General features: G+C 31.5%; 1 protein-coding gene and 1 long non-coding RNA gene across 2 annotated transcripts in view; both read right to left on the reverse strand.

Annotated features, from left to right (window-relative positions):
* Positions 1-1,915: 1,915 nt before the first annotated feature.
* Positions 1,916-10,447, reverse strand: LOC133175897 (uncharacterized protein F26C11.3-like). The gene is made up of 7 exons (XM_061311033.1): positions 10,356-10,447; positions 8,836-8,897; positions 5,189-5,359; positions 4,897-5,038; positions 3,497-3,547; positions 2,926-3,362; positions 1,916-2,467 (listed from the first exon to the last, which is right to left on the reverse strand). The coding sequence occupies exons 1-7, from the start codon at positions 10,441-10,443 to the stop codon at positions 2,165-2,167; spliced, it is 1,254 nt and encodes a 417-aa protein (XP_061167017.1). The 5' UTR covers positions 10,444-10,447; the 3' UTR covers positions 1,916-2,164.
* A 25-nt stretch (positions 10,448-10,472) lies between these two features.
* The window catches only part of LOC133175898 (uncharacterized), a 36,914-nt gene continuing 29,968 nt past the window's right edge, over positions 10,473-17,418 (reverse strand). Inside the window, exons 2-3 of the long non-coding RNA XR_009719344.1 lie at positions 11,017-11,180; positions 10,473-10,489 (exon numbers count right to left, since the gene is read on the reverse strand). This is a non-coding gene — a long non-coding RNA (uncharacterized LOC133175898). The remainder of the gene's footprint in view (positions 10,490-11,016; positions 11,181-17,418) is intronic.

Raw genomic sequence — 17,418 nt, forward strand, 5'->3', positions numbered from 1 at the left:
TTAATTGCTTGTTTGTCATTAACTCCTAATATCAATAAAATATACAAATAGGAAACAGATGTGTTAGACCTTGTGGTGTATTTTATTTCTCTGCATTATATCGAGTATAATGAAAATTTCTACTTTTTTAATGGATAAAAGGTCATCGATATACCTAAGTGTATCATATATTGAAGTTTTGAACAAAAAACCCAGATGGACTAATAAAGTGGAACAAATAGTTCAATCTGAATTCCAACAGATTGCTGGAAGACGTATTCTTCAGACTACACAGATATTGTAACAATAAATTGAATACAATAACAATTCAGAGTACGTGTGTATAAAATCAGAATGTATTTTTTTTTTATTAAAAGTGTTGTAAGTGTCCATCTACAAGATATGAAAAAATCCTGAATTCCATTTTCATCGAAGAAGCTGTTGTCTATGATGCCAAATACATGTAGTCTAGTCTTTAGTTTACGTAAGGAATAGCAGTATAAAGTATGAAGGAATCTTACGTCTCGATGTATAACTGATTTTGAAAAAAAATGTGTATTCAAATTTTCTCGTTTAGGCTTTCAAGATTGCACTTTTGATAAACAATGCTTCTTCTATGTTTTTGCTCAGTACGTCTGAAGTTACTCCTTCAGAGTAGTAAATAGTTTTGTTAAGAGGAAGGCAGAGGTTTGGTAGAGCATTTACTGGATCCTGCTATGTATCTTTGAATGACAAAGTTTTGGTTTGTAAAGCAAAGTTAATTGATTCTTCAAATTCTATGTATTTGTTAAAGTTTTCTCTACATAAAACATCTGTTTAAATACTTACATAAAAGTTTTTTAGTATGGTAAAGACATTTGTTAACTATTTTCTTTAAATTGGATCAGTACCACGTCTAAGACAAAATATCTCCATTGATTAACTATAGTTTACTATAGTACATACTTTGATCTACTATGAGACTTAATTAGCACTTTTTAGATTTAGAAACTTAATATATCCTTAATTCCATACCGAAGATGTACATTTTGCAAATGTACATTTTGCAGTGTAATTATCAAGAATTTGCATGAAAGAATCGAAAAACATGGAAAAAAAAATGAAATTTTTTAGTAAAAATTCTTTAAAGCAGTAATGAGGTATTACTTATATAAAACTTTGATTTACTGTAATTAAACGTTGATACTCTAGTTAATCATAGTTAACTATGGTAAGCTATTGTTTACTATAGTAATTTTTATTAGGAACAGTAAAATCATATTGCATTAAAGAAAAAAAGTGTGTTACGCTGAATTGTAAATAAACAAAAATTACTGTACATAGATCGCCTGTGACATGCGGCTGAATATATAAAACAATACTAAATCACATATAAAAAAGTACTAGGGTAATCATATTGTTGTAATTAATATAGTGGATGGCACTTTTAATCCATACCTGTAGTGCTTTCGCCTCTAAGCTCTTCACTGAATTTTGAGTTGTGACAATAAAAACATGACATGTTAAAGTCGTTATTATAAAGTCATTATAAGAATGAAATGTTTGGAGATACGAACAGTATTCAAGCTTAAAAGTCCATTAAACAATACAAATTTTGGAGCAGAGCAAACACGGACCTCTAAAACATCAGAGGTGGGATCAGGTGCCATGGAGTGAGCATCCCCTGCCGACCGGTCACATCCGCCGTGTGCTCCTTGTCATGATCCGGAAATAACGGAAAATCCGTCGACAATTCAGTGTGTAAATAATGGCCTAACAATTAGTATGAAAAAAGTCAGTCGGCATTTGACTTAATGATAAATTGTATTTGCTGACAAGTCATTGTATCAATCATAGAACTTACGAAATGTCGACTTAAACCAGACTGGTGATATTCTTGTTTCATCAACATCATCAAGAATATGGGTATTGAAGGGAAACGTGTCCCTCTGCTTTTATACCGTAGATGTTTTCAATACAAGTTTATAACAGAATTAAAATTCTAAAGAACATTTTAAAGTTCATTGATTATGTTACATATCAGCACTATTACCTATTAGATTATACTTTGTTGCAAACTAACAACGTTAACCGCTTTCAAATTTACAAACAATATTTAATGTTAACTCCTCATTATTGCATGTTTGTAAGGATGAATGCAAGAGAAATTCGAATGATAATAATTTAAACTGAATCAGCTCGGATTTTAACATGTCTCGCTTTTTACCAATAAATACCAGAACCTTTGAAAATCACAAAAAATAAGCACACAAAGAAATGAAATCAGTATGACTGATCCTATATAACCAATACATTGGGACGAAATTCGCTGGTCAATTGCCGAGGTCAAGCTTCTGTAATATGCTGTGAGGTTCTTTCGAATCAGTTGAGATTCTGTTTTTCTTTGGAGTATTCTTTCAGCTAGCTCTTCCTTTGTCCACTTGTAACCAGATCCTGTACATTTACAGACACATGATCCCACGAGTATTGTTTCCTCCTCTATTGTTGTCTGTTGATTAAAATAAGTGCATTGAAGGTAAGCCAATAAATTTTGGTGGATAAAAAAATCATAAGGATTTTTTTCCTATACAGAAAATAATCTTAAAAAAAAATAACATGACATTTAAAGTCAAATGATAAAAATCTATGCAAGTTTGTGCATCTGTTTTTAGTTTTGAAAAAAATTGACTAATCGGTCGAGTTTGAGAATACAGTAGTTCAACCAGTTGCAAGAAGATTTTCTCAGAATTGTTTCATTCATTTTCAACGAAAATGAATCAAAAACTATTTATACTTTAAATTACGTATTGCTAAACATCTGCCATTGACAAAGAAACGTCATAAGACTTTCTGAATGGACCATATTACGATAGGCGTGGGAACAAGATAGGCTTATCACTGTACTGATTTGAGTGCATTGGAGATCTGTAAATTCAGAATATCACCTTAAAATAATACATGACTGACCTGTGTGCTATATATGTCCACTTCATTGTAATTTGTTGTAGTGCTATTTGAGTATTCTGTGGTATTGCTTTGGTATGCTGTTGACGATGCAGCTGTTATTGACTCTGATGTAGATGTTGCTGTTGTAAACGAAGAAAGCATCAATTGTGAACTTGCGGTCATTATTGCCGTGGTTTCGACAGCAGTTTCTTCTGAAGAAGTTGATATTTTGTCTGACGAGGTCATGCTATCTGCTGTTATATATCCTGTAGTCCCAGGTCCCAATGTTTTTTCGGTAAGATTTGAAGATGCCATAGTAGTCATTAAATCATTTAAAGTCGTATTAAAATCCAGCTTCGTGAGATTTCCTGAAGTAGATACGATGCTATTTGAAGAGACACTTCTCACAGACGTAGCAATATCTGTTTCAGTTGTCGTTAAATATTGTGTAGATTGGTCTGAAAAATATAATAAATATTAACAAAAATAAAATGAATAAAACATTTCAATAGAATAAAAAGTAAAACAAAAATCTGAGAGAGAGAGAGAGAGAGAGAGAGAGAGAGAGAGAGAGAGAGAAAGAGAGGAATACCTGCTATCCAATATCCAGTGATTACTGCAGCATCCCCAGCCACAAACGTGCCTAGAAATATAAGTGAGTGAGAAATTTATATGAGTCAAAAATGTCAGGCCAGAATAAAAAGTACCTAGTTTCTCTTAAGCGACCGACCCAATTAAATCGTGCCGACTAAAATTTTTTTTTAAAGTTTATTTAAATTTTTTCTTCATATTAATTAATTTTATAAAATTCAATTTCTTTCAAATTCGTTTTTTGTAAAAACGGCTGATTTTGTTCTACTGCGATTTTCAATGGTTCTCACAACATGTGCTCACAAGGGGGTTATTTCGTGATATAAAACAACGGTGACTTATAAACCTTATCATATGTCTTTAACTTATTAGAATCCTACAGTCTTGAAACATTTCATAAAGAAAATATACCATGGCTCATTTATTGTGTTACGATAATATTTGCACAAGTGTCTACGTAGTAGTTTGGTAAGGTCCGCATCATAAGGACCCACCTTGTGTTCACATCAATGAATTTCACTGCATTTCATTCGTTTTGATCTCATCATCAGTTTATCTATGTTCCATTGTTAACTATATGGGACCATAGGAGTGAATGCCCTTGCGTTTTTCATCCTAATAAATGTAATTCCATATATGTCAGACGTTCTTTCTTCAGTCTTGTACACATGGAGAAAACTTCGTAATGATAACGGTAGGTAAGGTATATTTATCTTTTTAGATACGACTTGGTTCAATTTAATATTGTAAAGTACTCTTTCCAAAAAGTTTTGAAATCTTTAATATAATTGGTTTTGGTCCTTTCTGAGATTTTTAGTGTACTTTCCATTAATAATGTCCTTAAAGATTGGTTGTTTCTTTGCTTTAAGTCCTTTTGAGGATTATTAACGGCCTCCGAGTCCCGCATGAACTACGACATAAGGCTTAACTTTTTACTTCATGACTCCGTACAACCAATGCTCCACACGATTCCCTGAAAATCGAGAGGTAAATTGCCTCTGTAAGCACTGGAAGCTGATAGCAATACGTAGTATAGTTTGAAAAATACAATCGGATGTCCATTCGTTGGGTATCTGATTTTGTTTTTAAACCTCTGTATGATATTCTATTTAAAAATCGTTTTCTTTCTTAGTTTTCTTCTTTTTAAAGGTATTAATCCATGAAATTTCTGAATTTATTTTCAAAGGATCAGTCCAAAAAAAATCATTAACCTACCTACCTACCCAACTTGAGAATTTAGGACCGAGTTAGGGAAAACAATGATATTTTTTATGATGGTATGAAGGAAAATATTTTATAGTTAATTAGATATTTTCTAACAAAGTACACATTTTATTAAAAAGCAAAACTTGAAAATTTTGGATAAATAAAATAAATTTTACGTTTAAAATTATAGCATACTTTTTATGTCTTTTGTCTTGAATTGAAAATAGAAACCAATGTCATTTGTCAGTAATGTGACAACAAGGCAACGGATGAAAATTGATTGAATCGTTCGATACGGTGCACTGAGGCAGAGTCCACTTGCTGGGGTCTCAAAACGCTGAAATAAAGAGATCAGTTTGGTGATGTTGATTAAAGATGGTTAAACAAATAATTGAATGTCTTTTTTATATCCCATGTGATATAAATTTAATATAAAGTATGAGGAATATCATAAAAATTAATAACATAAAAAAGACAAGGTACTCACTTGTGGTGCACCATTTTCCACAATGTACTCGAGAGAAGCGATTGGAGAACATCTAGACATGCTGTGTTTTATGGTTAAGTTGTAAGATCGGATGTTTGTGAGGAAGTTTTCTTTTGCGCAAGCCATTATTTGATCTATGTAGATAGCTTTGTTATCATCATAAACAACCACCTAAGGTAGAAAACGAGAGTCACGAAAACATTCATTGAGATATTACATGGACTACGTAAATTACAAACAGAAAAGTTATATAAATATGATGAGATAATACATAGACTACGTGAATTACAAAAAAAAAGTTACATAAATATGATGAGATATTACATGGACTACGTAAATTACAAACAGAAAAGTTACATAAATATGACTGGTTTAAAATATAACATTTGATGGAGAAAGAAATGTACCTTCATTGTAATCACAATTTAAAGATATAGTGTATATGTATGAGTGAAATTTGTTTGAAATTTAACGATTTAAAAATATGTTAAATTATTAATCAAGGTATGAAAAGGTTAATATAGGAACTCGCATGGTTTGTGTTTGAATATACTTTTTATCTAATGAGTTGTGTGTTTTCTATCCCTGGGCCTTGGCGAGGGAAAAGAAACACCCAACGAGCTGGATAAAAATTATATTCAACCACAAACCACGGGAGATTGTGATTTTATTACGTTTTACACATAGTTATTACATGTTTTACACTGTTAGATATATATACACTGTATGAGTGATATGGGTGAATTAAAAATTATGACCGGCAAATTGAAGTTTTTTGACAAAATTCAACTTACCATATTTTTTTTCATTTTAACACCATACTGTATATGCTAGAGTTGTCAGTAAAGTTTCGTGGATAAATGCTATAATTTTCGTAATCCGCACTGGCAAACATGTATGACAATATTTTAAAATAAACCATGATCTAGTAAATATATAAATCTTTAAACAATACACACAGCTTTAAGAACATTTTAGGCGTAAACGTTTTATACAATAGCCGCTTTATTTGCGACATATAAAATTTTTATTAAGCTTTACTTGTTTTCTAAAATAATAATCATTTAATGAGAACACTTTGTTTCAAAACTTATGAAATTAAATTCTGTCCCGTGCGCACTATCTGCGACCCTTAAAGATTGCGATATTCACGAAAATATTTAGTTATTTTCATAAAAATATTTTTGTATACAAAAAAAAAAGAAGAAAATATTACTACATCTTAAAAGACTTTCTAAAATAAAAATCAAAAGAAATTCTAGTTTTTTATCCTTCAGACTTGTTTCAGGGATATAAATAATTTAACCTAAACCTTGATCGAGTTTCTCCTCTTGTATGTAGAAAATTGGCTTTTTAACTGTTGTTTTACATTCATTGTCCCAATTTTACTTCGAAAAGTTTTAATATGAAAGAAATATGATACAAAAAAATTCCCCAAAATTACTTTTTTGTCCATGTACTCAATCTTTATTTCTACCCCCTCCCAAAAAGAATTTTGATATATAAGTTTTCTTCAAAAAATCTAAATTTTGAAGTGATCCTATTTTACTTATTTTGTTGCACTCCTGAATCTGATATTTTTTTAAATTAAACATTGTTTTAAAGATTATAACACGCAATAACTCATTCAAAGTTTGTAAAGCAGTTCTTCGTTTTGAAATTTTTTTCATTTTAGGCAAGTTTTTCATATTTTTTGGCTTCAGAATAAGATTAATTGCTTCCATAATATACGTATATTTAAAACTAGAGGTACTTGAGCACTGAGCTCACAAAATAATATTCCCGCTCCCATATGAGTATAATTGCAAAGTCCATTTTTTGCTACGGGAAAGTCCAAATATCTGTCCGATAAAAACAAAAAGTAGAAGGTGCACAATGGCTCTATGTTATAAAGATTCTGTGAAAGTATCATTAAATTTTATTCACTGGTATAGAAGGAGTTGCAGATAAGAAATGGGTACCCATCGATATTATAGGAAAGAATGGCAGTGTCTATGTTTTGCTATGTGAAACCTGAAATATGTGTCCAATCAAAAAGTAAAATATAAGGTGCACAATGGCCCTATGCAATTAAGATTCTGTGAAAGATTCATTAAATTTTATTCAGTGGTGTAAGAGGAGTTGCGAATAAGAGATAGGTACCCCAAAACGTAACAGACGGATCGACGTACAGACGGACGGATGTCCCCATCACTACACACCTCCACTTTTCAAACTTCATGGATAAAACATATAAAATTGTTTAAACTTAACTATATATCTGGAATTATTCCCTTTTTATGACAAAAACTAGCTAAAAATATGTTAAGAAAAAAAGTATATTTTATAGGACATTTTACTTCATGTGATAAACACTTTTAGCAACTGAGGTCAACCAGAAACACTTTATTCATCAATTTTTTTCTTTTATTTTATTAATTCATATTTGATCATCGATATATCTGAACATTTTTGTTGCACTCCTGACGAAGTGCATGTGACTCGTTAAAGCAGAATTGATTAGAAATAAATAACACCAGAACGTGTTTTGTGAAATTGTGGTCAAAGTATTTGAACATTATAACGATTTTTCAGTGTGATTTTTGTTTTAATTTCAGAGAAAAATTGAAAAGAAAAGATAAGAAATATCTGGACTGATAAATTTGAAAAAAGAGACAGATTTCAATAATAAACATGTTAATCATTTAGTACTAAATTATTCACATAGATCCTTATTGATCAAAGAATACGTATTAGAATGAATAGAAGTCTTTTCATCATTGAACTTGGATCTTTAAAAAAAGTGTGTTGCCCTCCTGACCGTAGAAATATAGACCTGAAACACAGACGGATCCTGTAATTGATAGATTTATTTTGTAAAAATGTTATTGTGTCTTTATTTTCCAAAATAGAAAGCAAAGAATAATATATGTACTAATAAAAGTTTTTCCATGCTAGGGAGCAAAAAACCAAACGTTACACCCCTGACATAAACGGGTATGCATATTTACTTGACTCTTGTTGATTCTACTTGTGGTTCAGATATCCTTTTTAACTTTTCAATGATATATTAGTTATTATTTTACACTTTGAAAATTCTTTTTTGACTAAATTGTCATACAAATTTTTATGATCAATGATCTTTTACACCATTGCATTTTTTCTGTTGAACTACTGACATGGTATAACATTTTTTTCAGCATCAGCCATGATCATAACTTGGGTAAATAAAAATTACTACAGTCTAAATTTAAAGCTCAATACATTGAATTTTATCAGAAAGTCTTTATTTTCAGCATAACCATTTTTATTTCTTTCACAGAGCTTTGAAAAGTATTTAATCTTCAAAATGTCACAAGAAGTGTTGCACATCTGACATATTTAGCATAATTTTTGGACATAACTTTTTTGTGACTTAAGATATCAATGAGATATTTGGCAGGTACTTAGACACATGCTAAACTATAGAAATTTAGTCACATCGCCTGTATTTTTAGAGCAGATTTTTAAATATGTGCCATTCATTTTCCTTAAATTCACCCATATCTAATTAAGGATGACATCAGAGAGTACATTATGATAATAAAATATCTTAGGTATTTTGAAATCGATATATATTTATATCGATTCGCTTTGTCTTTATGTTTCATTTGAAAAATGTATTTTACCTCGGAATTTCCAGTCGTACTATGATTATCATAGAATATACCTCCAATAATCTGCACTGTTCCTGATTTCAAAATAAAAAAAAGAAGAAATCAGACTCAATTATATAATATGGATCAATAAATTGTATGTCTCCTAAGGACACATAAAACACATACACAAAAAAGATGCATGGATTGGTCTATATTTTGGTTGTAAATTATGCATATATCAAATCTCTAAATATTAGGAAAATTGTAAACTTTCTATGATGTTCAAATTTCTTCCATTTTGCCATCACCCTTATAAATCTATTCATTTTTGTCACCTTATAGGACATTATTGACAAACTTTGAATGAAAAAAATGAAATTTTATGCAGCTAAACTTAGATTTATGGATTTTTAATTGAAGAAAGTATTCAATTGCATGTATCGCTTCGTGATCGGACGGTTGGGGGTTAGTACCCGTCCACGACAAGTCTAAATCGATTGAAAAAAGTAGCATTCGTTCCTTCGCCAAGTGCTCGGCACTTTGAAGTGGAAGTTGCGGGTCTATAGGATGAGACCTTAAAGCCGAGGACCCTGTCACAGCAGACGTTGGCATAAGTTTAAGTCTCAAATTAATGAAATAATCTTGCAATAGGTATAAAATAATCAATCAATAATTGCAAGGACATCCAAGTCTGCAATTGATGTAAAGAGATTTTGATTAGTTGTATGTTGTTTTTTTGTCCATTCGAGAAATTTTCACTCATATAGAAACATCACCATATACCGGTGAGGGCTTCAAATTTAGACCTTTACTCGGCACTCAGGGCCATTGCACAGTGTGGATTCTTCATTGTGCCAACGTCTGTCCTGACAGTAAACATCCATTTAAACGGAGTTTACTGTGATTTACTGAGTAGGGATATGAATGACTATAAAAATTGTTAATTGATTGATTAAATGTTATTTTACGTCTCGTTCGAGAATTTTTCACTCATATAGAGACGTTACCATATACCGGTGAAGGGCTTCAAATTGAGCAGTGAGGGATCTTTATCGTGCCAACGCCTGTCGTGACACCGGGCCTCGGTTTTTAAGGTCTCATCCGAAAGACCCGCAACTTTCACCTCAAAGTAGTGCCGAGCGCTTGGCGAAGGAACAGTTGCTACCTATTTTTTATCGACCTAGGTCAGTCGCGGTCGTGGTTCCAACGACCTGATCACGGTGCGAGCGCTCTACCGACGGAGCTTCAGTGACGGTTTTGTTAATTGATAAAACATTTTCGATTGATCTAAATGTTTAATTTTAGGCAAAAGAAGGTCTTTCTTCATCTCACGAAGTAGGTTTTTTAATAAATTCTGCTTCAAAAGAATATATAAACAGGTCGGCTATTTAAGAACACAATTTTGTGTCCATTCAAACAGATTGTTTTAGAGATCTTCAATATTTTTAATGTACTAGTAATCTTAGAGTAATCTGTAGAATTAGAAAAAGAAATGAATTACATGTTTGAATAAATGCATATATTCAATCATTTAGTGATAAAAATCATACCAAGATAACTTTGTAGTTGAGGTATCTGTGGAGATGTAAAAAGGAAAATGGAAGAGGAAGAATTTCTATAAATACAGAGCCAAACCATATCTGGATTTGAACTTTGAGATAAAAGTAGGTCACATGGTTCATGGCTGTAATAAAGAAAACCTAGAACAATAATTTGAAAAAAAAAAGTTGTTATTCTTAAAAGCAGGAAAATTTCCGATTTCTATGTCTTTATTGATATCCTTTTTGTTTATTGGGATACATTGTTATTTGTCATGACACACCAAATCACTTTCACTAAAGACAAGTGGATAGAGAGGAGTAAATCATTAATTTTGTGTCAGATTTAAATTTAAAAAAAAAAAAAACTGTGTACACTACCCAGTTAGGATAGCGCAAACAAATTTATGACCATCTAAAATAAAACAATTAAAAATCTACACTCATAAATTTGGTATTATATATACATCGTATTCCGGAATATACGTAAAACATTTATAAACATTGATCTTCAAATATGAAAGTTTTTTTCTGTTTAAAAGTAGCTTCTCTTTTTATCAGTACATGCATTTGCAAACAATATGAATAATCATGCTATCACAGTGTAGATTTATGGAAGTTTCCTGAACCAGGAGCGGAAATTTGAAAATTTAATGCAAGGAGAATTTCATACTTGAAGTGAAATTTGGATTCATAAATGGAAGGAACTGAATTGACTGAACTGTTGAGAACATTAGAGGCTGTCATCCAAGAAGACAAAGGTCTGTCAGTACCCGAGGTATTAAAGAACATCCACCATAAAGTGTCGCCCATTGTATTCGTAACCTCCAAGGAAGTCTGTTTTGAATTGAAATTAAATGATACATGTCTTTTTGACTTTAAGTTGAACTCATGATCAAATTATATTCACTCTTAAAAAACGTATGCCACTTTTGATGCACATTCTTTCTTTGTTTCTTATGTTTTCTGTTAAGATTTTTTTCAAAATTTAAAATCTAAAAAAGTAACATGCCTCATATGTTCTTTCAAAATAGTTTGTAAATTAACCAAATATTCAAACCTATGTTTAATCTGTTAATTCAAACTAGTGCAAGTATATTTTGCAGTACACAAACACATACACACACAGCCTCACACACCCTCACACACACACACACACCCTTGTTTGTAAATCCAGCCAACTGACTACATTTGAAATTTTACCTTCATCTCGCTTCACTGATTTAGAGGCTTGAAAAAGAGAAAGTAAGACCAGAATATACCGAGGTTAACCTTGGGATTTCTCTGTATCTACAGGAATTTTTGATATCTTTTACTTTAAGTATATTGAAATTCGACATGAATCTCACTACATTTTTACACTTATTGAACACACACGTGCAAATCAGTACAGCTAATTCAACCATCAATTCACTACAAGGTTATAAACACACAGGAAAATCGCTACAGCTAGTGATCATGTTTAATTATTTAATTGCACCGTTTATTTTATTTTATTTACTGGTATAAATGGTGTATGTATGTACAAGACAGTACACAAGATCAAAGGAAAAGATTGGATATAGGGCAAAAATGTATGTAATCAGAGCTGTTCCCATGTTGACATATGCATGTATACAGCATGTACAGCGCCGGTCTAACATAAACTCTAATTAACATTAATCTCAGAGTCGATAATTGAAGATACCTTTTAATAATCAAGGACATCATCAATTAATTTTTTATTATTAATAATGGAATGAACGATACTTTCGTTTAATGAAAGAATTGAAAAAAAAATCTTTTTTTAAGACAATCTCTAAATTGATTCTTGCGAGTAAATTTTCCGCCACTGTATTGATAGGCCTATCTTCGATTCAATTGATAAGCGCATCAAATCAATTATTGCTCCCCTTTATTGAATAGTTGCGCGTATAAATTCAGCTGATGAGAGCAGTGACGTAGCTAGGGAAAAAATTACTGTATTAAAAAAAAAAAGGCAAGGGGTCTGGGTCCGACTTGAGGCCCTCAGCGTGTCCAGGACAAGCAGAGCCCTGGTTGGTGGCCCAGGGGGCGAAGCCCCCGGAAGCTCCTGTAATATAATGGTTTTCTAATTTTTATTATCGTAATTTTACTATGTATGAAGAAAAAAGCCTAGTTTTGACAGAATCCACAAAATCTGTTTCTTCAAAAGCATTTCCGTTAGGATGAAGGCATTTCATTTTCATCAGTGAAATACTGCAGATCATACTTGTATCATCCGTTGAATAAAACTGATATTTTCACAGGTATTATTTTTACAATCAGAAATGCAAAGTGCTACGTGGCAGCACAAGTTCGCCTTTTTAAAAATCAATGTACAAAAAAATATCAAATCTGTCATATTTAGCGTTCAAAATACCATTAAAGTTCAATTTTAATTAAAGTTGGCTATTTGTTCAAATTTACTGAGCCCTTTATTTCATTTTTTTTTTCATTTCAAATGCACCTTACCTTCATCGCAATATTGTTTTGAATATTAATAGAGAGACAGTTATAGTAGAGAATAGAAAAAAATAAATAAAAAATTATAAACAGAAAGATCGAATATATTTCACAAGAGAGTTTTTTTTTTAATATTTATAATTTCAGGAATGCGATATCCAACTACAAACATCGAACATCCATTTAAAATGCCATTACATTTTCAATTATTGATTGTTTTTAAAATGACGTACTCGTGCAACGCAGTAAATTTGTACTTCAAAATACCAGGGGAATGAAAAGTTTATATCATTGCTTTAAATTTAAGTTTTTATTTAAAAAAAAAATTGTCCTTGATATTCAAAAAAAAAAAAAAAAAAAAAAAAAAAAAAGATTATAATAAAAATAAATAAATTAGATAAAACGAGAAGGAAACTGTATCAAAAATCCATTAAAAAGCTGAAAATTTCATGGTTAATATGTATGAATAAAATAAATCTGTAAAAGCGTAAGTCTTTTTCTTTTCAAATTTCATGTATTTTTTATTTTTATCGGTAATTGAGCTTTTGAAATCATTTGTTGTTGAAAATTTGTGTATTCATTTGCGTTGTTGCGTAAAGGGCGCTACGCCACTGGAGAGGAATAACTGATTTGATGCTCTCACTCATTCAGAAAATGTATTTCAAGCAGTATCCAAAGCATGTCTTGTTGTATCTTTTCTTTCCATGTAACATCTGTGCAAGATTCGTAAAGCTAAAGACTAGTCCCCTACTGGTAAAAACGGTTCTTTCCTCAACTGTCTGTCTGTCTGTCCCTCTGTAAGTCTGTCGCATGACACTTGGTTTTCCGCCCTTTTTCTACACTTTGCAAATATTGAACTGATGTTTGGTATGTGAGTCTACCTTTACTAAGTTACAGATCAAGTTTTAATTTCCGCTTTCAAGAGCTTTGACGGAATTACGGGCATATCATTTTTTAGGAGAACCAGATAACATTTGCTTGCATTGCATATGCAATACTCTGAAAATGCTTGTTAAAGTTACGAAAAAAGTTAAGCACCTAAATGGTCACTTTTGCTGATAATGAAGGAAAACGCAGCATCCGAAGCAAGACTGCTATTATCAGCAGTCAATATTAGTTGCTCGACATTTAAGCTAGATAACTTGCGATTTATAAGTTCTTTCAAAATTTAGAGTAGTGGCATGTTTGAAATAAACATTCCTTCAGCATCGAATGTTCTTTAATTTTTCCCGAAAAATCCCTGTGTCAAGAATCGTGTGGTCAGTTAGTTAAAAAAACAAACTCGAACTTCAATTCATCATAGTTTCAAAACAGTAAATATTCCGTGATCTGGGTAACCAAAAAAGTTAGTGGAATTAATTGTATTAATGATAATTCATTATCATTAATACCCAATGATAATCGCCCAAGTTCAAGTGCAAGTTCAGTTTATTCACCCAACCCAAAATAATAGTACATGGGATACATTTATAACATATATATATATATATATTTCATATAAACTGTTCAGAGGTACAATATCTATATATACAATGCAAAAACATGATATAAAATGAATAATGATAAAAATACTTCGCCGTTCCATTTTTAACTATTCTCAAGAGAAAATTCTTAAAAGATTACATATAGTTATATACCCTAATGTATAGTTAAGAAGATGCGAAGACTCCCTGACCGCTTGGTGAAATTGTGTTTTAACGCCCTACTGCTCAGATTGACCGGTGGGGGAGACTTTCAATGATTTGAAAATACGCTATCTGACAAGAAGCGCTATCTGTGGTTTAGCTAGAAAATGCTAAAATGCATGCTCTAAACGGACAGGGTGTCTCAAGCCGCCTCAATACCCTTAATAAATTCAGGGCAAAGCCCAGATGATGGCGCAGAGGAGTAAAGTCCCTGAAAGCTCCGGAATTTTGACGATGCAAAGCCAGTTTATTCATAGAAGAAATTGGAGAATAGATATATTTTTGTTCTTATTCTAGTAAGGCATACAGGGCGACTCAAATTTCTCGGTACTACATTAATAGAGTATTTGAAAATTTTTTAAAGAAGATAAATCAATCATAAGTTAATGAAATAGATTATAACGTGTACATAAACAGAAAATTTAAAAGGGCGTTTTGGGGATAACATTTTTGTATCATGTTTCTACAATGAATTTCAGTATAAATATGAAAGTAAAAATTAAGAGAAAAATTCATATACGAAGATGGCTTTCTATGCAAACTTCGTGATAATTATAATTTTGTCAATGATAAAATATGTACAACCTTTGATTTTGAGTATCCAATGCCCTGAAGGAGTATTATTTTTTTTAATCAATTTATTTTGGGGGAGACTAAACGATGTGCATGCTTGAGCATATAAGGAAATATGGAAGCTCTGCCATACCAGCCAAATTAACATACTTTTTATGTTACTTGTGTTAAAGATATATTCCAATAAAGCATGTAAATTGAAATGATAAAAAAAAACATGTGATAACTGGTTAGAAATTTTAAATATTTCAGCAATATTAATAATGCCATCACATTGTTGGGGCTCGAGTTAAATTCCACTGATGAGAAGAATGAATGAATTTAATTGCTGCTAACATCAAATCAATTACTGATCTCATCAATTCAAATGATGCACGCCTTCATTTTTCTAATGTTTGCCAGCATCAATAATTCGCATTAATTCAATTGATGAGAGCAATAATTGATGGGCACTTCAATTCATATGAGAGCAATGATTGATTTAATAATATATTTCAAGTAATTTAAGATGACTTCACTATTTCGTGTTTAAGAAACTAGGGGATAAGCCAAGCCATTTTTACACTTGCAGAAATTTGGTACGTTGACCCACTTATATATATATATATATATATATATATATATATATATATATATATATATATATATATATATATATATATATATGTAAAATAAATTTGAGGGTGTTGCAGTTCTTTTGTTATTTTCCCTAAAGTTGTAGCAGTTTAAAAGAAAAAAAAATTAGTAACAGAAAACGAAGTTAATTTGTTTCAGATACAACGGTATATACTATACAACACAAAGTAGAGCAATATTTGAAAACTGCATATCGACTTCCAGTTTGCCATTAAATCTCATTAGTCACATAGCTAAATAGGTCTCCTTTTCTGTTTTTCAAATAGGGAATTCCCTTTGTTCTGAAAAATTGCCTGCTTGAAACAGAATATATTTGATATACGCATAAAGAGACAAGAATTTTCTTCAAAACTACCATTTCCGATTTTTGTTTAAAAGAGGCATATTTCTGAAAATTACAAAAATCGAATAAAAATCATTATCAATGCGAAATACAAAATGTGTACATAAAATAGCAAAAATAAATTTAGCGTCGGAACTGGTCTAGTGGTAAAGCGGGTGGACTCTATACGCATATTCTTTTACCTGAGAATGGGTTCGAAACCTGGAAGGGCTGGTATATATACGAGGGTTGTCCGGTAAAATCGTGGACAAAGCGTTTTTCTCGAAAAATAATGGGCGTACTAAGCTGAAATTTTCAGCAAATGTTTATTTATCATATTTAAGTGCATCTTAATTTTTTTGATAAAATATAGACAAAAATAAAGATTTTATAATGCTTGAATGTGCACAGGGTACGGTCCTACGGCGCACGATCAAAAAACCAGGGTTTCATTAGCGAATACAGGAGTATTATTTCGAAATAAAAGTATTAAATAGATAAGGTTGGGGTAAAAATTATCCTATTTTTAATCCACTATCTATTATTTCGTCTTTTATAAAATATCAAGGCATCTGCTTAATTTTTGGCAGTTTCCCAAGCATTTGAAATGGGAAAGTAGTAAACGCAACACACGAAAAATGGCGACGTTCGGTGACGTTACGGCGCACAGGAGAGCAGTTCAGTTTGATTTAGATGTAGTAATGACACCCTAAGAACCTTTAAATGACTACAGAAGAAAAAAAATATATAAAAATATCACTAGATCTTTAGTATACAAGTGAAATGGAAGTTTTCTAAGGGGAAGCTTTTTGATCGGGTCCCCGGGTAGAACAAAACATACGGACAAACAGCTACTGGCAATAGCAAAAGACGCTGTCACTGTAGACCGTCGATATAAGATAGTCTATTTATAGTTGAATGATAGTGAGAGTACTGTCCATAACTTACTAATAAATCTTCAGAAGGCCCCATGTGTGTGCGAGATTGGTTCCTCGACTGTTAATGGAGGAAAAAAGGGAAAATTAAGTATGTGCATCAATGAAATCCCCGAATTTAAGTGGGGCTTATCCAACTTTTATTTAGAAAAGAGGAAACGTGACGCTGCTTTAGACACTTTGACGTTATCATCCGTGCGCCGTAAGGCAATACCACACATAACATAAAGTCTCATATTTTGTTTATTTGAGCAGATATCTATTTGAAATTTGCTATGTATATTGATGAAAAATGTACTAAAAAGTAGTGAAAGTTTTAGAACGCAGTGATGATTATTTTTTCAATCTAGACAACTTGTCCACGATTTTACCGGACAACCCTCGTATTCTTTTCATTATAAAGTAAATCCGGTTTATTCCCCGAACGTCTACTCGCTAATTTAACAATATAATTATCACAC

This window comes from Saccostrea echinata, unplaced genomic scaffold, assembly GCF_033153115.1.
Source record: "Saccostrea echinata isolate AGI-Se365-2 ecotype Australia unplaced genomic scaffold, CSIRO_AGI_Sech_v1 ptg000064l, whole genome shotgun sequence".
NCBI classification, from domain to species: domain Eukaryota; kingdom Metazoa; phylum Mollusca; class Bivalvia; order Ostreida; family Ostreidae; genus Saccostrea; species Saccostrea echinata.

Coding starts and splice junctions, on each gene's coding strand:
- LOC133175897 (XM_061311033.1), bottom strand. CDS start 10,443: ATGGTTTGGCTCTGTATTTATAGAAATTCTTCCTCTTCCATTTTCCTT. Junction 8,898..10,355: donor TCAACTACAAAGTTATCTTG/GTATGATTTTTA, acceptor TTTTGAAATCAG/GAACAGTGCAGATTATTGGA. Junction 3,548..4,896: donor CAAGACAAAAGACATAAAAA/GTATGCTATAAT, acceptor TTATATTTCTAG/GCACGTTTGTGGCTGGGGAT.